Genomic DNA, 24,699 nt, shown 5'->3' on the forward strand with positions numbered 1-24,699 from the left:
TCTCCTCGAGGCATTTTAGGTGTGAATTTCCTGGCGGCGGCGGCTATCTTGGATTTTTAGTAATCTAATTTTAAACGTCAATTTTCTGCCTCACAACCCCTTGATTTCAATTAAAATCTCCAGGAATGAACTCCTTCACCTCAATAGACTTGAATTCATGTGTGAATTCCATCGCTTTGATAGCAGAGGAGCATCCTTGCACTGCATGCCGGGGCACATGAGGGGAGAGAATAGGAGCTTCGGGCCTCACCTCCTCCAGGGATGGGTAACCTGTATGGGTCCAGGAAATGGGCAGAAAATCTCTCCCAGTGTCCATTTTTGGTGGGGATGTGAAACGCAGGCGTACAGAGTCTGAGGACCTCTTGCAGTCCTTGTCTTGGGCTTGCAGAAAGCCGATGCCACCCCAGGGATGTGGCTTTTCCCTGGAATTTGTTCAGTTCATGTGGAGAGCATTTCTTACAGACCTGAACCACGCAGCACAGCTGATGGGTACTCTGTAAACTTCTATGTCACGGCCTTCGTTTATGGAGGTCCCTATTCAGGTTCTCAATGCCCCTGTCCTCCTGGACCAAGACTACCTAAACTGGTGTGCTGATACTATGGGATACTTCATCTACTCTGGATGACATTGATACCCTTTGTGGCACTGTTAGCTAATTGGAGAGCCTTTAATGGGGGTGATGACCCTTCTTGTCCACAGGCTGTTTAAGTAAGCCTCTATTCACCATTTTATAGCAGACACCATAAAGGAACTGAACTTGGAGGCTCAGTGTTCTGGTGTCCTTTTTTCCCTCGTATCCAGATCTCTCGGCTCTGGTTACTGAGCAGTGGGAGACTCCTAAGCTTTCTTATTATCTTTCCATTTTTTGGTGGAATTCAGCTTGTTTAATTGGAAAATATGAGCCAGCCATAATGGAAGAGAGAGGCACCTGTACAAGAGTTTGCAGAAAATGGCTGAACTTTAATGAGGAAATGGTAACATATGGATGGGATGAATATTAGTTTTTTCACTCTCTGCAAATGGGATGGGTGGCTGGGTGGGTGGGCAGACAGTTTATTTTAAGGATTCTGTTTCTTATTATCCTAGGCTTTGCGTTAATAATGTTATGAGCAATTTGTTCAGTTTGTTTCTCCTGTTTTATTGTATCTACAAAATTTTAATTAAAAATTTTGGAATTTTTTAAAAAACATACGTGGGTGTGAATTCTGTAATTGCTCTTCTACAATACTAGCGCAAGTCCATACTTATGCATCTAACCTTAGGCGCGTGCACGCATGCTAGCTCAATAGCAGGCGCAAATCCTTGCACCTAAATGTGGCAGTTATATGTATAACTAGCAGCGTAGCGAGGGAAGGAGGCGTCTGGGGTGATGGCACCAAGCATCACTGTGCCGAGCGTCCCCTCCCCACACTTTCCCATCATATGCACACCCACCACATACCTCTTCAAATCTTCACCGGTGGTGAATGGCATCTCTTATCTGCTACTTGCACCGGCCTCAGCTCCCTGATGCCACTGTCTGGTCCCGTGACCAGGAAGTGATGTCAGAAGGAGGGGCTGAGGCTGGCGTGAGCAGTAGGAGATACTGCGCACTGCTGGCGAAGACTTGAAGAGACGGAAAAGAGGTACCAACTCCCCCCCGCCAAGACAGTGCCCGGGGAGGTAACCCATCAAAAGCTCTTCATAAAATGAATTGAGTTAGTCCAATAAAATACCTTATTTCCTTTGTTTATTGTTTTATTTCTACATATTACCTCGGAAAGTGGACTAACAGACACATGCCATTTCACTCTAGAATGGCGTCTCGCCAACTTTGTGAGCTGTGGCACTCTAAACTGGCGGCCTCCAGCCTCACTAGCGCCATACTAGTGTGCCGTGGCACATGGTCTGCGATACACTGCTCTAGAATATGAAAGAAGAATGCATATGAATACTATTAAAATTTAGTGAAATTAAACATGGCGATACTCGAGAGGGTCCAGAGAAGAGCAACAAAAATGATAAAGGGCATGGAAAACCTCTCATATGCTGAGAGGCTGGGGCTCTTTTCCCTGGATAAGTGGAGACTTAGAGGGGATATGATAGAAACTTATAAGATCATGAAGGGTATATGGTGAAGGTAGAGAGAGACAGATTCTTCAGACTGGCGGGGGCAACAAAAACTAGAGGGCACTCAAAAAAATTGAGGGGAGATAGATTTAGAACAAATGCTAGGAAGTTCTTCTTCACCCAGAGGGTGGTGGACACTTGGAATGCGTTTCCAGAGGAGGTGGTTGAGCAGAGTACGATTTTGGGTTTCAAAAAGGGATTGGACGAGTTCTTGAAGGGAAAGGGGATCCAGGGGTATAATGAGTGATAGATCACTACAGGTCATTGACCTGGAGGGCCGCCGCGGGAGCAGACTGCTGGGCGTGATGGACCTATGGTCTGACTCAGCAGAGGCAATGCTTATGTGCTTATGAAACACCTCCTATACTTTTCATAACAGAGCCGGCTTAAATATTATGACACCCCAGACCCACTTCTGCTGAAGTACCCATGCCCCAGGCATTAATGTACTCTGTTTGGCGCCCTCCTTTCTCTGATGTAACTGCCTGGTCCCAATAAGATGCAGTTTCATAGGCCAGCTGTTGCAAGGAGGGAGGCCAGTATCGCTATTGAGCAGCAACGTCAAGGAGGGAGGTGGAACCTCCTCTTTGACACTGATGTTAACAATGACGCTGGCCTTTCCTCCTCACAACAGTTGGGTTATGAAGCTGCATCCTGTCGGGACCGGGCAGCGATATCACAGCTGGGAGGAGGACGAGGGGAGTGTTCAGGCCGCATCTCAGCTTAACTTATGGGTCAGTGATGTCACAGCTCTGGGCGTTTGCCACCCTTTAACGCCATGCCCTGGGCCAGAGCCTCACCTGGTCTATAGATTAAGAGGGCCCTGTTTCATAGTAGCTTGTGACTTTTTCTGCATTGCAGGAATGATTTTTGATTTATTGATTCTGATACCTTTCTCCATCTGTCTTTTAATATCATACCTTTATAGTAGGACATGATAAATAACTTCTTTCTGATTGCATATCAGTCCAGCAAGAGAAAACGTCCTTTTTGTAGACCTTAAGATCTCTGTTCAGAAGGATCTCTGTAAAGATCTCTAAGAACATAAGAATAGCCTTACTGGGTCAGACCAATGATCCATCAATCCTAGTAGCCCATTCTCACGTGGCCAATCCAGGAAACTAGTACATGGCCAAAACCCAAGGTGCAAGCAGTGGCTTCCCCCATGTCTTTCTCAATCTCTGATTCTCTGTAACAAATATTTATGCTGACTAAACAAATGTAGTGGATGGTTTTGTTTTTAGGGGGGAGAGGGGACTGAATCAGGGACTGTACTGTATGTTTCCAAGTAAATATTGTGTATTTTATGTAGTGTTAATAATGATATAGTTTGGCTCTGCCTGTGATGATATTCAAAATAAATTAAAAAAAAAACAAAACAAAATAGATGATTAGCTTTTTTTCTTTTAAAAATGAATCGGGCATTACAGGAATGTTCATAAACTGTCACCCGCCAAAAAGCTGCATCACAGGCTTTGCTATAATATAGCAATCTGCCATTGAATGCAAAAATTTAGCTTGTTGCTGTGTTTTAAAAATGTTATTATCAGGTTGGCAGAATTTGAACTTGACTGTTAATGACTTCTAAATACAGACAAGCCCTCAAGCACCATTTTATGCTGAGAATCATTACACCCCTGCCTGTGCCTTGCATAGACACGGAGTTGCTTTTCACAATTTTGGAACGAGCCGAGTGCTCTTGAGACTGGAAATGGAATGTACGTTCGTCCTCTGTCCTGGCCAATTGGGTAATTTAGCCTCTGCCTTCTTTCAGCAGCTCGGCAGAGCATCCGGGAGCCTCCAAGCCTCCGCTCGGCTCCTCCACTATGACATCACGGATTTTGCTACGCCAGCAGCTCATGCGTGAGCAGCTGCAGGAGCAGGAACGTCGGGAGCAGCAGCAGAAGCAGCAGGCAGCTCAGTTCATGCAACAGAGAGTCCCGGTCAGCCAGACACCAGCCATTAACGTCAGCGTCCCTGCCAGCTTGACTCCTGCCACCCAGGTACCCATGGAAGTCCTCAAGGTATGTGACTGTGCCTTAGCATTTTTTGCACTTAACTCTTCCAGTTCGTCCCGTTTCTCGTCCTTTTTGCTCTTTCATTAATGATCTTTGCGTCTGCGTTATGAAGCAGGTGTGAGAGTTTGCTATATGTATAGTAAATGCGGGTCAGAGAGCAGTGTAAACTGTGGTTGTCTTACCCTTAACCAAGCAGGAATACAATAAGGAAATAGGTTTTTCTAGCTCAATGTAAAAAATAAATATATAAAAATCTTTGAAAAGTATTAAATGTTTGCATAACTGCAAAATATGAACAGTCTTTATTTTCCACCATCCACTGTTTAGATTATATCACTTGTAAATATGTATAAATGAGCAAAATCGAAATTCTTATCGCTCTGAAAATATGAAAGACAAGAGGAGTTTGGAGCCTCTGCAACCAGCCTTTCTAATCCTTTTTTTGCTCAAATGAGTTGATTGCTTTCAGTAGCTTTGACTCCTCATTAGAATAGGAACTGCAGGAGCTTGTTAGTATCTCTCCAACAGGGGACATGCAGCTTCCTTCCTAATTACTGGAAAATTGTAACATACCTAAGAATAGACTCAATTTCACACACAGCGAATTAGTCCAGATAAAGTAACACGGTGTGGTGCACCTTCGTTAAAGCGCAAAGTCCCCCCTCTTCCTAAGGAAAAAGTGGAAAATGACATGTCGCCTCTCAGAAAAAAGCTGATTACACGTAAACTTGGGTTGCCATTCTGGTCTTAGCGAAGCCTAAGGGGCGGCCGGTGCATTTTTAACTGGCTAATACGGGGAGCAAAAGTTTTGTAGGGAGTTAAGAAGAGAAGAAGACGTGAAGGTAAGGTGTCAAAGTGAAGCTGAAGCTCATTTTCACATGTGTACATACATAGCTTTGTTGTTCCATTTATTCTGTGCTGGTTTTTGAAAATTTGTACATGTTTTTCCACTAAAATGTGTCCAAAAACATGGTAAAATGTATAGAAAATTATGCAGAAGCAGCAGGATAGCAACATGTCTCAAGAGTTACTAAATTTATTTCAGAATTGAGCTCTCTTGAGTATTGATTGTGGACCCTCTTATGTTGGACTTGACTAATCTTTGAGCTTTGTCATTGAATCAATTTTTAATATGTGACTAAGTAAGGGGATTGAATCTGTTCCTGATTAAATAGGGCCTTATGAGAGACTCTACAATAAGGTGCTCTAATAATTGTAGTATTTAGTTGAACAGGTATTTGAAGAGTTTAGTGCACGAAAGATGCTTTTTAACCGGGAAAGTGAAAGCTATTTTATATAAGTTTGTAATGTCATTCTACTTGTTTCCTTCCTATTTTAAGGAATCCAGAGAAAAATCTGTACGGTGACCAAAGATATTCAAACACACGTACTTCCTGAATTGGTCCATCTAATTATTTAATTTGGAGTGTCCACGTAAACAAATAATTCTGTAAGGAAAGGTTTCTACCTAGCTCAGATTTCAGAGTGGCTTATTCTTTTGCAAGGTGAAGGTAGCTACTGCTTGGACACACCTTCTAGGCCTAGTAGACTAAGGGCTCCTTTTACTAGTGTTTTTAGTGAACGCAGGATATTACCGCGCACTGTGCAGCTAAAAGCTAAATTTAGCTAAAAGCTAAATTCTGTGCGTTAAAGCCCTAACGCAGCGTAGTAAAAGGAGCCTTAAGACAACTTGTTCTAATCAAGACTTTTCTATTGTCACAGATTTGTTCCATCAATGACTCTCTGCCTGCTGTTTTATGATTGCCTTGTTCTCGTTTTGGTTTTTCTTTTAATTTATTATGTTATTTGCTGAATGTCTTATTTGAATTATTCCAGTAATTAAAATTTTAGGAGTTTATTTAGATCGAAACCTCACGCTACTCCTTGTGACCCTGGGCAAGTCACTTAATCCCCCCATTGCCCCAGGTATGTTAGATAGATTGTGAGCCCATCAGGACAGACAGGGAAAAATGCTTGAGTACCTGAATAAATTCATGTAAATCATTCTGAGCTCCCCTGGGAGAACAATAGAGAAAATTGAATAAATAGTGTGAAAAGTTTCAGCCTCTGATAACCAGAGCTGTTATTGTGACATCATAATGCCTCATTCCACCAATGCCTGAGAGCCAACCTCATCAGTGATGTCACAATGGCTTGAATATCCTATAATAGGCTCACTTTAACTATATTTTGATTTCTAGAGTGGTTAAAGCTACAGCCTCAACACCCTGAGATTGTAGGTTCATACCCATGCAGCTCCTTGTGACCCTGGGCAAGTCACTTAATCTCCCCATTGCCCCAGGTACATTAGATAGATTGGGAGCCCACCAGGACAGACAGGGAAAAATGCTTGAGTACCTGAATAAATTCATGTAAATCATTCTGAGCTCCCCTGGCAGAACGGTATAGAAAATTGAATTAAAAAAAAAATTTTTTTTAAAATAAAAATTTCATCCTCATATTAACACCTTGATAAAAAAAAAAAAAGTTACCTTATATTGTGGAAACTCCGGACTACTGGATCATTTTTGAATTTCTAGCTTTCAAACTTATTGTGCTGTCATTGATTTTAAGCCTTTTACCCCCTCTTCTATGAAACCGCGCTAGCGGTTTTTAGTGCAGAGAGCCACACTGAATGGCCTGTGCTGCTCCCAACGCTCACTGAGTTCCTATGAGTGTCAGGAGCAGCGCGAGCCATTCAGCGCAGCTCTCTGCGCTAAAAACCGCTAGCACGGTTTCGTAGAAGAGGGGGTTAGATTATTGTAATATCATCTATGTAGCTTCTTATAAAAAGAACATTAATGGACGGCAACTTATTCAGAATACAGCAGTTAGATTGACTGGAAAAAAAAAAAAACCCAACCATGTGACAAAATATTATCAGATTTTGCGTTGGCTCCCAATTGAAGCAAGGATTCTTTTTAAAATGGTTTGTATTTGTTGAGACAATGTATGGTCTTATATCAACCTATCTTGCGGACCACTTTAATTCTGCAGACAGAAAACCAACTTTGCGTAAACTTAATCTATTCTCATTTCCAACAGTAAAGGGCTGTATTTATAAGTGGTTTAAAAAAAAAAAAATAAAATAGAACTTTAGCTTATCAGGCTGGTTTTTGGGGTAAGAGTTTTAGTAATTTGATATTAAGTTCTAGCTTGTATCAAATCTTTAGAAGGATGTTGAAAACTCATCTATTTGATAAATTTCACAAATAAGTTTATAATTCCCCGTGCATGTATAGTGTTTGCATTTGTTAACTGCATAGAACTAATAGTTATTGTGGTATATAAATGGCTTGTTATGTTAATGTAAGTCTTACTCTGTTAATATTGTCCACTTGGATCAAAAACATATATTTTATTCAGAACAGGATGAGGTCTAGCCAATTAGAGAATGACACGGTGACAAAATTCATCACCGTTCCCGTCCCCGCGGATAACCGCGGGAAATAATCCCATGTCATTTTTTAGTGTCTATTTCAACCTCGGTCCTTCTACACCAGCATTCTTCAAAGCAAAGCTTGCGGGTCAGTGGTTGTGGCCATTCATACTCTGATTCTTATGGGAGCCAAGGATAATGAAGCCATTGTGACATCACTGATGGGATTGGCTCTTAGGCACTGGTGGAATGAGGCATTATGACATCACAATATCTGCTCTGGATACCAGAGACTGTCATTCTGTAGTGTCTGTTTCAACCTCGGTCCTTCTACACCAGCATTCTTCAAAGCAAAGCTTGCGGGTCAGTGGTTGTGGCCATTCATACTCTGATTCTTCCCTCTCTCCTTAAAGAATGACATGAAGATAGTTTCCCGCGGTTATCCGCGGGGACGAGAACGGTGATGAATTTTGTCACCGTGTCTTTCTCTATTGCCAATGATATACAGGGGCTTTATCACTCCCTTTGTTTCTAGGAAGCCAAATGATCAGGGGAGAGTGTGGCACAGTGGTTAAAGCTATAGTCTCAGCACCCTGAGGTTGTAGGTTCAAACCCACACTGCTCCTTGTAACCCTGGGCAAGTCACTTAATCCCCCCATTGCCCCAGGTACATTAGATAGATTGGGAGCCCACCAGGATAGACAAGGAAAAATGCTTGAGTATCTGAGCAAATTCAGGCAAACCATTCTGAGCTTCCCTTGGAGAATGGTATAGAACATTGAATAAATAGTGTGAAAAATTTAGCTTTCCTGTGTTGTATTGTAAACTGCTTAGATCTGTAATATGCTTAAGCAGTATAACACATGTTAATAAAACATAAATGACAAAACATAGCATGGAAGGCAAACATAGTATGAGAGATCCTAGCAGAGCCAACATAGTATGGCAAGCATAGTAGAGAATGACACGGGGACATAGTAACATAGTAGATGACGGCTGATAAAGACCCAAATTTGTCCCTGTCCCCATAGGAACTCAATTTCCCCATCTCCGCAAATTTTGTCACTGTCCCTGCCCCATTCCTGTAAGCTCTGCCTTAACCGCACAAGCCTCAAATACTTATGATTTTAAAGTGTTTGAGGCTTGCGCAGACAAGGACGGAGCTTAGGCATTGGTGGAATGAGGCATTATGATATCACAATCTGAGCTCTAGAATGTTGCTACTTATGATTTTAAAGGGTTTGAGGCTTGTGCAGATGAGGACAGAGTTTGCAGGGATGGAGCAGGGACAGGAAAAGAATTTGCCGGGACGGGATGGGAAAATGAGTTCCCGCGGGGATGGGGAAAAATTTGTCCCCGTGTCATTCTCTAAAGCACAGGTGTCGAAGTCGGTCCTCGAGGGCCGCAATCCAGTCGGGTTTTCAGAATTTCCCCAATGAATATGCATTGAAAGCAGTGCATGCACATAGATCTCATGCATATTCATTGGGGAAATCTTGAAAACCCGACTGGATTGCGGCCCTCGAGGACCGACTTCGACACCCCTGCTCTAAAGCATAATATGGTAAATATGCCATATAGCGGGGGTGTCCAACCTTTTGGCTTCTGTGGGCCACATTGGCCGAAAAAAATGTTTCTGGGGCCACGCAAACGCTGCAGCGAGACAGAGGAAGGAGCCGGCAAGACAGTAAACACCAGGGGGCAGCAGAGGAAAACACTGCATCGCCCTCGACCGGGGCCGCACAAAATACTTCACGGGGCCGCAGGTTGGACACCCCTGCCGTATAGTAAATATAGTAGGACAAGATGGCGAACAGTGTGATAGAGTGTGGTAGAACATTGGATAACAAAATTAGGGTTATTTTTCCCTATGCGCATCGCTTTTCACTTGTTCATATTGAATTTCATCTGCCATTTGGATACGCACTCTTCTGGTCTTTGTCCAGCACTGACCTCAGGTCTATCCGTCTGTAGTTTCTCAGATCCCAGAATCTTTTGTAAAATTTGGTGTTAGATTGACCACCCTCCAGTTTCAGTCGGTTAGATAACGAGAGGGCTTTCTTGGTAAAAAAAAACCACCTTGTTTGTGTGGAATGTCCTTCCTGAGGATCCTTGCAGTGACACAGGTTTGACTAAGGTTCAAAGAGAGGTTGAAAACGTTTTTGTTTCTATGTGCTTAGTTAAGTTGGTGTGAGAGGGATGAATTTAGGAATCTTGTACTGGTAACTGTGTGTTATGGATTGTTATAATTATGTTGCAAACAGCAAGAAGTGGTTTGAATCTGTGGTAGCTAAAAGTAAACCAATGAGTCATGTCGAACAGTAAAAGAGTGATGACATTTTCCAGCAAACCAGGGACAATTCAGAAATTCTTACTAACTCAAACAAGGCAGAAATTTACCTAGTTTGACATTTCCTTGGGGTTATCTCAGTGCCGTCCTAGAGATCTATTGAACATGTTTCTGACTCCTTTGGGCCATTAACAGCAAATATTCAGGTTTTCCTAAATAACAGTTGTCGTGAAGGTGTCTGTTGAAGGATCTGCACAGTATATTCGTCATGATTTGAAATAATGTATTTGACATGAGAAGGGTGTGCAGCTGTTGTGAACTTTAACGTTAACTTCCTCTTATCTTCCCCAGAGCCCTAGTTGCGGTCTTCAGGACATACCCAGCCAGTACTTCTGTTAAAAGGGTATCGATCGGTGTATCGCAAACTGTGTGCTGCGGCGAGATTCCGGGTGTGCTGCACGATACTGGCGAGGAGGAGAGGCTCCAGCACCGGCTGACCGCCTACAGGGCGTGCCTCGAGGCACGTTTTGTAGGTAGATAGCCGGCACCTCTCCACCTCTATATGTCTCTTCTCTTCCATTCCCCTCCCCCCCAAACTGGCAGCTCAGGGCCCCATCTGAAGTGCATGATATCATCACGTTGATGTCTGCGCATTTCCAGATGCCCTCCAGCTGTGGCTTCCAGAACTTTGTGAGACACTGGTCTAGATGTTAGTAACTGGGTGAGAATTTTATAGATGTTCTATCTTGTCATATGTTGTTTTTTTTTGCGATAGCTGTTTATTATAATTTTATGTGTGTTTTTATGTAGATCATGCAGAATCGTGGGATATTTCGGGCTATAAATTTTTAAATAAATAAACTTTACTTTGGAATATATTTATTCCTGCCTGTGGCCTATCTGAGCTTTTTTTTTTGTCAAATAGCTGCCTTTAAGTTCAGTGGGAGAACAGATAATTCCAATTTCTTTTCCTTCCACAGAGAATTGTGTGAGTCATATTATGTCACCATCTCTTTTATTTCTTTCACTTGCAAAGTGAAAGAAGTGTCAGGATAGAGAGCTCAAAAGTTCCCTTTGGGCAGCTTCACTTGCAGCTTTTAAGTATTCTACCGTTCTCTGGAGGTTGTGGCACCTGGTTTTTTAAAAGCAGTTTGACAGATCCTGTGTCCCATAGAGCCAGTCTAATGCATTCACTAACCGTGTCCCTCGCTTGCAGTCTCACCTTACGTTCAGAGCTTCTTCCATATCAGTGTGCTCCCTGTACTCACACTGCACATGTATTGTCTAACCCTCGCACTCATTGGTCATACCATCTTGCCGCGAAGCCTACAGAAATATATAAGATGACTTTAAACTGCACCATGTCTTCTATAACTGAAAATGCATGTTTTAGATTTTATCACAAAATAAGATGGACATTTCTTTTCATATATCTTATAACTCTCCTCATTTAGTCATATTTAAACCCATAGATCCTCAGTGATACCACGTTGGACTCAATAAACTCTCACTGCACTTAGCTTTGTGGTCTGCTAGTTTGGGGATTTTTGCGCCAACATGTTTCACCCTTAAGGTTTTTTCCAAGGTGACCATCCTTTGCCATTTACTCTCCACTTCATAGACCACCGTATCTATCCAAGATCTACGGTGGTCTATGATGTGGAGATTAAATGGCTAGGGATGGTCGCCTTGAAAAAACCTTATGGTGAAACATGTTGGCGCAAAAATCCCCATGGTGCAGTTTAAAGTCATCTTATGTATTTCTGTAGGCTTAGTGGCAAGATGGCATGACCAATGAGTGTGAGGGCTAGATGGTACATGTGCAGTGTGGGTATGAAAGAAGTCCTAACTCCCACAGCAATGGACCTTGGTACCACAAAAACACAGATATCCATAACCAAACCATTTTTATGTTGTAGTTTATTAATGTACAATCCAAATACAAAAGTCACATTATAATAAAAGCCAAACACTTTGCTTAAAAATAAATAAAGTCACTTGCTATAATCAGATGACCAGACCCAGATTATATGGTAAGCCACTTTTACGAATCAGCCGCCAGATGTAGTCTCCCATCATATTCTTATTATATTATCCTTGGTAGTGGCATTTGAAGTCCAGTATACCCTGGTGGAAGCACTCACTTTGCTCCTCTGAGTATGCTTCCCCGTTCTCCCTGATTGTCTCAAGACGAGCATCAAGAACATGGACTTTTGAGAGATATCCTATAGACCATTTTACTGTAATTCTTCACCAGATTCTCAACAAACTCCACATAGTTTTCGACCTTGTGATTGTCCAGGAAGCCCCGATCCACTGTGACAAATGTTACAAACTGCTTTCTCTTTCTTAGTTAGCTTCTTGGGAAATTCCTTGCACTCCAGGATGTTCTTTATCTGTGGTCTGACGAAGACACCAGCTTTGAACTTTGCCTCAAACATATTAGGGAAGAAGTTTTGAAGGTATTTGAAGGCTGCCGACTCCTTATCTAGAGCTCTGACAAATTGCTTCATTAGACCCAATGTGATGTGAAGTGATGGCATCAGCACCTTCTGGAGGTCCACCAGTGGTTCCCATTTAATTTGGTTTTCCCCACAGAGAACTCGGTCAGTATGACCAGTCCCTCCTTTGGTAGTTCGTCTTTGTGTCCCTGCTGTCCAAAGGCAGAGATAGCAGGAAAACTTGGTAAAACTGCCTTGGAGCCCCTGTAGGAATGCTACCATTTTGAGGTCTCCAATGTCCTCCCAGCCTCATTCGTCAATGTGCCAAGTAAGGTCTTGGCACCTTGAAATATGAGGCTGGGAGGTCATCAGTGACTTCAAAATGATAGCATCCCTGACGGGTCTCCTAGGCAGTTTTATCAAGTTTCCTTTGGGAAAAAATAAAAAAAATTATTAGTCCTGACTTCTCTCTAAGTCCTTTTCATGTTTTATTCATTCTCCCTGTCTTCTTTTTTCCTTCCTTATTTCTAATATAATCTGGTATTTGTGTGTTGCGCTATAGGTTCAAAGCGACTTACATCAATAATGAAGAATATAATTGGATCATTACAGAAAGACAGCACGTTAGACAATACATATAGAAGCTTTAAAATTTAAGGAGGCATTATTGTGTAAGGAGACGTTAGAAGTCAATAAGATTTTAGGATTGCTTAAGTTACATAAGCTGGACTTAGTTGCTGGAAGGCTTCGAGGTGTCGAAAAGGAGGGCCTTTAGTTTTTTTCCCCAAATGCGGTACGATTAGGTTCCATCTTGACAGTTTCTGTGAGGTTGTTTCGCGTTTTCACTCCCGAGAATGTGAGCATAGAGTGGAATGTTCTTTGTACTTGAGATTTTTTTGTCGTGTTAAGATTTCTGCATGAGGTTGGACCATGCAGAGATGAATAAGTGGCGCAGTTGAGTTTCCTTAGAGTATGCGATGTAAAATGCAAGATGTTTTGAATTTTATTTGGGATGAATTGATCCTTCTAGTTCTTCATTTCTGTTACCTTCCATGTTATCTTCCTTTGGCTAGATTGTATTCTGCCTTTTCCCTTTCTAGTCCACAGTCTCCTTACACTTCTATGCTTACCTCTCTAGTCCCCCCCCATTTCCATCCTTTGAACCCATTCATCCTCCAGCCTCATCTACATCTGCCACTCATCCCCTCTCTATACCTCCAGCTCATTTCATATGTATCATCTTATCCATACTCCCATTCTCCCTTTTAAGTTTTTTAGGTTTTTATATACCGTCTATCAAGGTTATCTAAGCGGTTTTACAATCAGGTACTCAAGCGTTTTTCCCTATCTGTCCCGGTGGGATCACAATCTCCATTTCTATCCTCTTGCTCCTTTCCATGGCCCGCTTCCTCTTTCTCTCCTTTTCCAAACCATCTGTAAACTCTGCCTCTCCCACATCCCTAGCATCTTTTATTTGCTTCTTCCCTTATAACCCCTTTCCCTCAGCATTTGCCCAGCTGCTCCATTATCTTATATTCATTCGCCCTGCCCATCTTCTTTACAGCCCCCAGCATCCATTCTTCTGTTCCCCCTCCATGTCCACCTTCCTCTTGCTGCCCCCTCCCACTTACTTTCTTACGCTCTTGCATCAGCCGCCTCCTTCCAGCCTCCTGCCAACATCTGTCCCCTTCTCCAGCCTCCTTGCCTCTCTGTACCCCCTCAATCCAGCCTCCAGTTACTTCTATTTGAAATGTAACTGACCATTACCAAAATGAGATAGTTATACCTAAGAAAGCTGCAGGATACCATCTTAAGCACCACAGAGTTACTATGGGTCTCGTTTAAAACAAATTGGGGAAGGGATTTTACTTTGATGCTGAAGAATACAGTAAAAAGAGATAATGTAGAAACTAGGTTTAAAAAAAAAAATAGTTTGGACAGGTTCAGGGAGAAAAAGAGGTTCATAAACCATTATTAAGTAGCTAGTCTAGAAAGCCACGGATTAACTCTTGCAGTAAGGAGCATTGAATCTACTTTTTGGGATCCTGCCGGGTACTTGTGATTTGGAATAGGCATTGAACATGATGGACCTTTGGTCTGACCCAGTATGGCAGCTCTTAAGAGTCTGGCCAATTCTGTGATACCTTTGACAGAACAGATTACCACATAAAGAACAGCCCTATGGATAGATTTTCTCCTCATTTTAAATAGAGTCTGACCTTCAGCGAACCGGAAAAGCTTTCCAAGTATACTTGTGTCGTCTGTTCAGCAGTTTTAGAATAGTTAATGTTTAAGAGCCGAAACTGAGAAAGTGACTGGATAGAAAGTGACAGGTTCTAGACATTCCTGCTATTCAGAAAGTTTAAGGAAATTCTTGTTGGCTAAATTACAGATACATAGCCGTTTGCCTGGCCCTGCATGGCAATCTCAACCTGCCTGTCTCTGGGGATCAACAGGAGTTTCCATACCAGTGTGCTGCAAGAAATAAAATTAGATTAAGAGGTACCAGGCTGAGCCGCACATCTCCTTATGCTGCCAAACCTCGGAAGAACACCTTGCGTGATTCTCTGTGCAGTGTGACTGGTGCCTTAATTAGCAGCACAGCCTTTAACCTTTCAAGAAATAAGTAAAGGATAAATTTGGAGATCACAACAAAGGCGCACAGAGATTTACCACACACCAGTAGATAATTCATGAAGGAATTTCGGTAATTAGTCGGCTCCTTTCATTCCTGGGTTCATTTTATATAAATCGGTTGATCTAAAATAATGCCTGCTGGTTCATTATCAACAAGTTCCGAGTCTGTAGTTTGGCTCTTAAACAAAATTGGCATTGTGTAATGATGGTAAAGTGCACTTATTTCACATTTTTTTGCACCTGTATGAATCCACCGTTGTACCTTTTAATTGCCGTTTTGAGAATTCTTAATAATTTAGATATCTGTCTCTACCTCTGTCTCTTTCTAGAGCAGGGGTGGGAAACTGTGAACATAAGAATTGCTGCTGCTGTGTCTGACCAGTGGTCCATCATGCGGCGGCCCTTAGGTCAAAGACCAGTGCCATGATTGAGTCTAGCCTTACTTGCGTACGTTCCGGTTCAGCAGGAACTTGTCTAACCTTGTCTTGAATCCCTGGAGGGTACTTTCCCTTATAGCAGCCTCCGAAAGAGTGTTCCAGATTTCTACCACTTTCTGGGTAAAGAAGAACTTCCTTATGTTTGTACAGAACTATCCCCTTTTAACTTTAGAGAGTGCCCTCTCTTTCTCTCTACCTTGGAGAGGGTGAACAACCTGGCTTTACTACTAAATCTATTCCCTTCATTATCTTGTTTCAAGGGAGAAAAGGCCCAGTTTCTCTAATCTCTCACTGTACGGAAATAGAGAATGGGGAAGTGGAAAGGTGGGTTTCCAACCTGTACTCGGCTATAATCTAGCATGTAGGTAACAAACAAATGGTAATAATATCTCTACAATAATTATAATGAGAGGGCAGGATGAAGGGTCTTTGCGACTCTTGATATTGCAACATACATGCATGCTCGAGGGATAAGATGCATTGTGTCTCCCTATGGAAAATGTTTCAAGACATTCGTACATCAAATCAAGTACTACGGGTTCAAGTCACTAAACTACTGAGATCAGACACAAGTGGGTTCTATTTAGCTTATTATGGGCCTTGTTTAAGGCAATTTAAACAGCCATTTTGAAATTGCTATGATGAACGTTGGAAGGTTTATGTAATCAAGACTTTCCAATTTCTTCTTAATCAGTTTTTTGAGCTTTCTGTATCATTCATGTTAAATTAAAGTAGGAGTTTGTTCCAATGGATTTTGAACAGAAAATTTTTGTAGGGCACTGTAGAATGGACATTTTCTATTGAAGCAGTTTAAGTCAAATATTCTGGTTGAAGGCGAGACCTAGAGTTGTGGCTGTGAATCTTTATTCCCTTACTGTATTTAAAGGATTAGGTAAACTTATGCTACAATATGTGTAACCTAAAATTGAATTCATTTGAAAGCTAGCCCAGAAGGTTCTATTCTCTTTTCTATGAGCTGACACAAAATGCTGCTTTCAAGTATGTAAACAGCATTTACTGCACGCGTCACAATCGCTGGTACACTAAAAAGATACACTGTGCTCTTTGTGTCATTCTGAGAAGGATGATTCCTTTCATTCCACAAAGGTTCTTGATTTTTATTAATTTTATTAAGAGGTATGAAAAAAATAAGTCTTAAAAATGGCCGCCTCTTCCACAGGATAAAACAACATTGCAGCAAAGTTCAGTCCTTGTTACTATAACTCTGGCAAATGAACAGCTTGAAAACTTGAGACTATGGTTCAGTGTGAAGGTTTAATGGTTCATATGCTACCTTGTTGACAGAAGACTTGGTTACCCCCTAGAGCCCTTCGTTTCGCCTATGAATATCACCTCTTCATTTCCTCAGGCTTTGGCTCACACCTTGATTCAGCAAGGCAAAGCACATTTTTTTTCTATGTTGCCCCTTTGCTATGGAATGCCCTCCCCTCAAGCCTTGTGAGCTGAGTGGAGGGGGTACCCTAATGATTAGTACAGTGGCCTGAGAACCAGACAAATTGGGTTCAGTTCCCCTGCAGCTCATCGTGACTCTGGGCAAGTCACTTAACCCTCTATTGCCCCAGGTATAAAATAAGTACATGTATATAATATGTAAATATGAGGGTTCTTCAGAAAGTTTCTGCACTTTCATATTTTCACTGGAAATTTTTTTTTTTTTAATAATTTATATTCTGTATATCCTACAATTCTATGCGGATCACAAATTATTCAGGTACTCAAGCATTATTCCCTAAATGTCCCAGTGGGCTCTCACTCTATCTAATATACCTGGAGCAATGGGGATTAAGTGACTTGCCCAGGGTCACAAGGAGCAGTGCGGGATTCGAACCCACAACCTCAGGGTGCTGAGGCTGTAGCTCTAACCACTGCACCACACACTCCCAAAATGGTAAGAGGGCGTATCGTAGAATGTCATGTGACTGGTCAGTCAGGCAAAATGGTGATTCTCGTAGGTGGAAAAGTGATGTAATTTGCTTTTGAGATATTTAATAAATAGTGTTTAAAAAAGTAAAAGTGTGGAAAATTTTTGAAGATCCCTCTTATGTAAAAAAACTTTGGTTATAACCATAGAAAGATAGTATATCAATCCCGTCCCCTTTTCCTGTCTCTTTATCTGAAATTCAAATCTTCTCATTTCTTTCAAGCCTTTAGGGTTCTCTGTTGGCTCTGCTGGGCAGTAGGTGCATGCATTGTTCACAGTCGATCCCATCATGTTGCCTCTTTTTCTGTCTGGGCCCTTATGCTTTCCTATTTTGATTGTATTTTCCACTTCTGGGTTTTTGGGGGTTTTTTTCATTGCAGACAGCTTTGCTGGTCCCCTCTGAAAGGTGACATGAAAAACTATTAAATGTGTATGCCTTTCAGTGCTATATAAGTGAGAAGTAATAGTAAATGTCAGTGACTGCACTCCAGAAAAAAATAGGATAAGAGAGATGAGAACTGTCTTTATCCTGGTGTATTGGTTTTAAATGTATTTGACCACAGATGGTCACTGCAACCTTTGGCTTGCATATGAGATGGGCAAAAGGGGGAAAAAAAACTTTCTCTTGTTGGCATAAGTAAGGTCCGCCATTGAGTGAGGAGCAGGGCATTATAGAAGATGATAAACAGAACTGAAGGAAAGGGGAATAAATGCAGTTAATAAATTGATGCATATCAATCTGTCTCTTCTTTGACAGCTCTGAACAGTTGTTTTTGATCGATTATTGATCAGATAAGATTCCTTTCCCATGCAGGTTTTGATAATTTTTCTCTGCTGTTTCGCTAATGTAACTTCTGGATGTCTTATATGTCCGAATATGTTGGAGTGCCACAAAACAGAAGAAAGATCCATTGCGAGTCCAGAAACAAACCACACCGCAGCAGGGGAGACAAAGAAACACAGGGGTCTATGGCGTTCAACAGGATGATTGATTTAAAAAAGTGACTCAGCACAAAATGTGTTTTGGCCACTAGGCCTACATCAGGAGTTAATTTAATACTTTAGAACGTAAGAACATAAAAATAGCCTTACTGGGTCAGACCAATGGTCCATCAAGCCTAGTAGCTCATTCTCACGGTGGCCAATCCAGTGGACAGGGATTGGGACTTGTATACCACCTTTTTGTAGTTTTACAATTACATTCAAAGCATAGTCTGATGTATTGCTGACAGACTGTTTTCTGTACTGACAAATTCAATGCTTATTGAGTATGCCAAGAAATCTCTAGCACTGAGAACGTCAAAAAACGAGCCTGTACTCTCTCTCTCTCTATAGAATATGACCCTAGGTACATAAATGCTGGTAATCTATAACTCATATGTGTAAGTGCTTCCAGGCCCTTCTCAGGTCCACATCCCCTGCATGTGCATGCGCAATCTGCAGAATGCCAACTAAAGCAGTTACCTGCATAAGTGCTAACTAGTGCCAATTAAAACCAATTATAGCCAATTCTAGCTAATGCCAAATTAGCAGCTAATTATATTAAGTTAATGCATGCAACTGACATGATTCCATAACTTATGTACCCAACATTATAAAATTAGGAGGATAATATGCACGTAATAGTTAGCATCCTTTAAAATGCCATAGACCTCTGTGTTTGTTCGTCTCCCCTGCTGTGGTTTAGAATATGTGGAGTGACATTTTAGAAAGGACCTTCAGTTCAGATCTGAGACATTTAGGTTGGGACGTGTCAAGTTCCAGGATTTAGATGTATTTGCACTATGCGTGTCTCGGTGCTTGTTTATAAATGCAAACAACACTCGTAAAATAAACGCCATAACCTTTTGAAGAGCAATTTAATGGAGAAAGACTGATGGTTGATTAAATCGTGGCTATTCTGTGTAGCCTTTTAAGTAATCATTGCATTATTTGAATTTGATTGGCCTTCTGCGTCAGCCGGGGTGGCCCCACAGTCTTCTGCCACCCTCCCACTGCCTGTAAGAACATCACCGTGGAATTTAATTAAATTATCTATGATTCCACATGTTTCTGACTTATAGTTTGATTATTTTACCACAAGTCTCATTTTATGCAGTAAGACCCTGGGCTAAACTAACCTAACTTGACTTAACAGTAGCCCAGGTTGATAACTTTCCCTCTAATTTTCTCAAATTTAACTCCCTGAAACATTTAGTCAGGTACGTAACAGACCAGGCATTTGCTCCCTCTTTTACACCACTTCTGGATGGACAGGCACTGACACTGACATTGTTATTCCCTGTTCTGGGAATAACTTTGGACTCTGGTCTAACATTTAAAGCCCAGATCCAATCAATCGTAAGATCCTGCTTCTATGCTCTTCATCAAATTACAGCCGTTATGGCTTTTTTTTCAATAAGGATGCCATACTTGTTCTGTCCTAATTAATTATCTTGATTACTGCATGGCTTCTATAATGCTTTTCATCAATTTGCTAAGAAAAGGCTTCAGCCTATTCAGAATATTACAGCCAAGTTAATTCATCATTCAAAAAGGATGGATCTCCTTTGATGGTACAAATGACAGTCCTTTATTGAGAATTTGCAGTTGATCAGGTCTGAGCCCATCACTTAATAATGACTAATATATCAGGAGTAGATATTAATTCTGTAACGATAGAGCATAGCTGGTTGCCTAGAGCAGCAAAGTCAATTGCCTTCAATATCTTGAATGTTTCGATCATGTCCCCCTCTCAGTCTCCTCTTTTCAAGGGAGAAGAGGCCCAGTTTCTCTAGTCTCTCATTGTACGGCAGCTCCTCCAGCTCCTTAACCATTTTTGTCGCTCTTCTCTGGACCCTTTTGAGTAGTACTATGTACTTTTTCATGTATGGCAACCAGTGTTGGACGCAGTATTCCCTATAGAGAACTTCACCCCTCCATCCTCCCCTGCTATACCTCCTTTCACCCATTTCTTCTATCTTTTGCCAATCATTTGAATTGGATGTTGCCTTGAACCTATTTAGGCACAGAGCGACTCACAAATCGTAGGATTAGATTAGAAAATCTTCAAACACTCCAGTAGTTCTAAAAGTTTCACTGCTCCAGCAGAAGAATTCATAATCCCGACGAGGATCCTTGTTTCGCCAGATCACCTGACTGTGTGAAGGGGAAGTCCTTCAAATCCGTGCACTGTTGGCTCTCAGTATGGTAAGCCCTAAAAAGAACACTGGGCAAACTTATTTCCAGAACACCGGGCAAGCTTATTTCCAGAACACCATCACAGTCAAAAGTTCCCTGTTTCCGGAGGAACTATTTCTGAGGCACCCCCCTACCCCCACCCCCAGTCAAAAGTTCCGAAACTGCATCATGCCTTAAGGCAATTTCAAAATGCATCCTTAAAAAAAGGCAAACCATTTAGTTTTGCACATACCATGACAAGAATGAACCTCATTCCTAAGACAGGGCACATGGAGTATGATCTTGGCCTTCTTTCAAATTTACTGCTAATGCTCGCTGTAGTACTTGCATTGTGACGAAAGAGAACTTCTTTCTGGAGTTCATTAGATGTTTCTACACGCCTATGATGATTTTCAGGAATGGTGGTATATTTCGTTTTATGATAAACAAACTAAGCTGAAGTTGCATGAAGAATGATTAAGATGATGTCTCCTTAAGATGGTTGTCCATGGCAATGGTGATATATGCCTTTTTCCTCATTTTGTGTTGCATAGACCATCAAGAAAAACTAGATACTTCTACTTATTTGCTTATCCAAAAATTAATGGGTGTAGATACAAGACCTTCTTAGATAGGACTCTAGCATTGGTTAGGTAAATGTATTCAGCAAGCTATGTTATCCTATTGCAGTTTTTGGAAATTTATTAAGACTACTTTGTTCAAGAAGTTTATTACTTAGTGAGTTTTATTATTGAAATTCTATTTTACAAATATTTGTATTTTTTACTGTATTATTGTATTTTGCAGCTCTTTTTAGTGTAAACCACCTAGAACTTTTGGTTATGACGGTATAAAAGAATAAAGTTATTATTATTATTTTATTACACTACGTATGACACAGTATGCAAGCAGTGTGGAAATAACTAGCAGCGGAGAACATTGAGCAGATACCTAAAATAAAGCAACTCGCTAGAATAGGCGACCTATGACATTTTAATTTAAACTAGAGTAATGATCGTAGGTGATTGCGGTAAGAACGCACTATTAACATACCCAATTGAATAGCCATTTGGGATTCTGGAGGATTAGATATAGAGTTCAAATTTCTCCTCTGTAAACTCCGAGGTCTGGTGGCTTTGAGTATTTTAGCTGCGTAACACAGTTCTAAAATAATAAATTCTATTTTTGGGGGGGGGGGGGGTAAACAATTTCAGTGGCATTTTGGATTTGTTTGTAAGAAACCGTGAAACATCTTTTCAAACAAGTAGGTAGGTCATTGTTCGGGAATGAGTACGTAGTAAAAATGAAGTGAAAGCTGTTTAATGTATTGCCGTTTACTTTTGCTTCCTTGTATGTGGAGTTATTTAACGGCGTATCACATTGCTGAGCCTGGGTACTGAATGACACCAAGGCAGCCATTGTTTTTTTTCTGCATTCATTGGGTACTTTTTCATGTCCTTAAACAGCGCTTACTGTTTCGAGACTTCTTAATGAATAAGCAACAGCTTAACGTTTTTTGACACCCCTAACACTAACTTTCTCTTTCACTACAGAACCTGTAAAAATGTTCTTTTTTTATTTAGACTATTTTAGGTGATTTAACTTGTTTTATTTCGGCTCTCATAACAGAGCCCTATAGGCCCTATTTTTAAAGCTTATGTTGTCAAGTTTTTATGGATTTAAAATAGCTCTGGACTGACATCTGTTAATGTCAGCCGTGCCAGTGGCTTTGCACCACCTACTCTATTTTTGGCACAATGTACTTGGTTTCCTGTTATATGTACTCAAGCAAAAATAACCTTCTTCACATGTTAATAAAAGAGATCAGAAACTCGTATATTTTAATTTCAACCCTATTGATAGTAAATATATTTCAGAGATGTTAAGTAGCAGCTTCTTAAATGAATACATGTCATACTTTTTAAAATAAATGTTAGCCCTCTCCAAGAAACATTAGTATTATCATCCTTTAATCTCTCTTTTAAGTGGGATAATTCATTGTTACAGACTTTTTTTTTTCTTTTCCATGAGGATGAATGAAATGTGGCAGTGTCATGAAAAAAGAGTTGTAAAAAAACCTTAGGGCCAGATTCTCTAAAGGGCGCGTAAAGTTAGGTGCCTTACCCCTCTCCCCCCTTTTACAAAACCGTAGTGCGATTTTTAGCGCTGGCCAAGGCGGTAACAGCTCCGACACATAGAATTCCTATGAGCATCAGAGCTGTTACCGCAGCGGCTGGCACTAAAAAACGAGCTATGGTTTTGTAAAAGGTGTGTGGGGGGGTTACTAAGCCACGGTAAAGGTTTCAAAGCGGCCCAGAGCACTAAATTCTCCGACACTGCTCCAATGCTTGAAGGAATTATTTGAGCGTCTGAGCATCTAGCACTCCGGGCCATGATAGAAACCAGCGTAGGAAAAAGGGGGGGTTTAATTGTCAAAATCCCCTTAATAGCTTCAATAATCGAAAACAAAAATTTAATTGGGCGATAGGCGCCTACCCGATTCTATAAAATCGCATGGCGCTTAGCGACGTCTAATGCCTAACTGGGTGTTTTTATGGGCAGAGTGTGACTTAGACACGGCTAAGTGTGATTCTCCAAAAACTTAGGCACCTAAAATGTAGGCCTCTGAAACCCTTGCCTACATTTCTACGCCTAAGATTTTACATAGGCACCGCGAAATGTGATTCTATAAACGACGCCTAAGCATGATTGACATGTGACTGGCACCATTTTTCTAGGCACTGGCCGATTAGGCGCTGTTTACAGAATCCGGACTTAAGTTTCTTTCTGGCTTGATGACCTGATAATACTATTTTTTGTTTGTTTTGATTTATTTTATACCAGCAGATTTTTCCCTTACATCCTGTGTGTAATGGGAAGATTTGTCAGACAGCTTGGTCTCTTCTCTTTCTTGCTTTGACTTTTATTTTGTATTAGCATTGCAAGGTTGTTTTTTTTTTTTTTTTGGGGGGGGGGTTAGTCTTGGCCCCACAACAGCCGGAATCCAATTTATTTAAATATTCTGTGTGGTGTTTTTTTATTCCTTGTGTCTCACCCAATAAATACTATAAACAAATATAGAATTTGTGTGTGTTCATTTCTTGCACTGAGTTAATGAATTGCAAATCTGCTCCTTCTCAGATCTGCTCTCAGTGTACACAAGGAATATTATATTATTGCTTTAAGTAAAACTAAACTAATTTTATGTATAAATCTCACCAGATTTTTTGGGTTGTACTTATAATAATAATAATTTTATTCTTATATACCGCCATACCCAGCGAGTTCTAGGCGGTTTACATCATTTAGATTAGGATCCGCAATGACATGCAGATTTACAACAAATTTATCGGATTTACAACAAATATAGACAAACTTGGCAGATGAAGAAGGAAGAGGGTAGAAGGAGAAGATAGAAGCTATCATGAAGCTATTTCGAATGTACGGTGCTAAATTAATTAATATATTCGGTCACTACATTTGTCGTGTAAGTTTCTTCTATAACAATAACATGCGTTAACATGATTTTTTGAAAAGTAAGCCCTCTTATTATTAATGGGGCCTATTTATGAAGTCAGCCAAAAAGAGGAAAGATCAACCCTATATCAACAAAAGAAATAGGTTGAACAATTGACATAAGAACATAAGAATTGCCGCTGCTGGGTCAGACCAGTGGTCCATCGTGCCCAGCAGTCCGCTCACACAGCGGCTCTCTGGTCAAAGACCAGCGCCCTAACTGAGACTAGCCCTACCTGTCTACATTCTGGTTCAGCAGGAACTTGTCTAACTTTGTCTTGAATCCCTGGAGGGTGTTTTCCCCTATGACAGACTCCGGAAGAGTGTTCCAGTTTTCCAACACTCTCTGGGTGAAGAAGAACTTCCTTATGTTCGTACGGAATCTATCCCCTTTCAATTTTAGAGAGTGCCATCTCGTTCTCCCTATGTTGGAGAGGGTGAACAACCTATCTTTATCTACTAAGTCTATCCCCTTCAGTACCTTGAATGTTTCGATCATGTCCCCTCTCAATCTCCTCTGTTCGAGGGAGAAGAGGCCCAGTTTCTCTAATCTTTCGCTGTACGGCAACTCCTCCAGCCCCTTCATCATCTTGGGGGTAAGAATATAGCGGTTGGTGGACAGCCTAAGTTTAGATGTTCTGAGCAAAACTAAACTTTGGGTTCCTTTTACTAAGCTGTATTAGCGTTTTTAGCGCGTGCTAAACCCACGCTACGTGGCTAGAACAAACGCCAGCTCAATGCTGGCATTAAGGTCTAGCGCGGGCAGCAAT

General features: G+C 41.1%; 2 protein-coding genes across 9 annotated transcripts in view; one reads left to right on the top strand and one right to left on the bottom strand.

Annotated features, from left to right (window-relative positions):
- FRMD4B (FERM domain containing 4B) overlaps positions 1–24,699 on the bottom strand; it is a 451,582-nt gene that overhangs the window by 377,448 nt on the left and 49,435 nt on the right. The gene's annotated exons all lie outside the window — the stretch shown is intronic.
- The window catches only part of MITF (melanocyte inducing transcription factor), a 177,695-nt gene that overhangs the window by 111,453 nt on the left and 41,543 nt on the right, over positions 1–24,699 (top strand). For 3 of the 5 annotated variants that reach the window (XM_033926703.1, XM_033926699.1, XM_033926701.1), the window contains exon 2: positions 3,885–4,134. In XM_033926703.1, coding sequence (XP_033782594.1) covers positions 3,885–4,134 — 250 coding nt within the window. The remainder of the gene's footprint in view (positions 1–3,884; positions 4,135–24,699) is intronic. The other 2 variants (XM_033926700.1, XM_033926702.1) reach the window with 1 other exon arrangement.

The sequence above is a fragment of the Geotrypetes seraphini genome, chromosome 17, assembly GCF_902459505.1.
Source record: "Geotrypetes seraphini chromosome 17, aGeoSer1.1, whole genome shotgun sequence".
Lineage (NCBI taxonomy): Eukaryota > Metazoa > Chordata > Amphibia > Gymnophiona > Dermophiidae > Geotrypetes > Geotrypetes seraphini.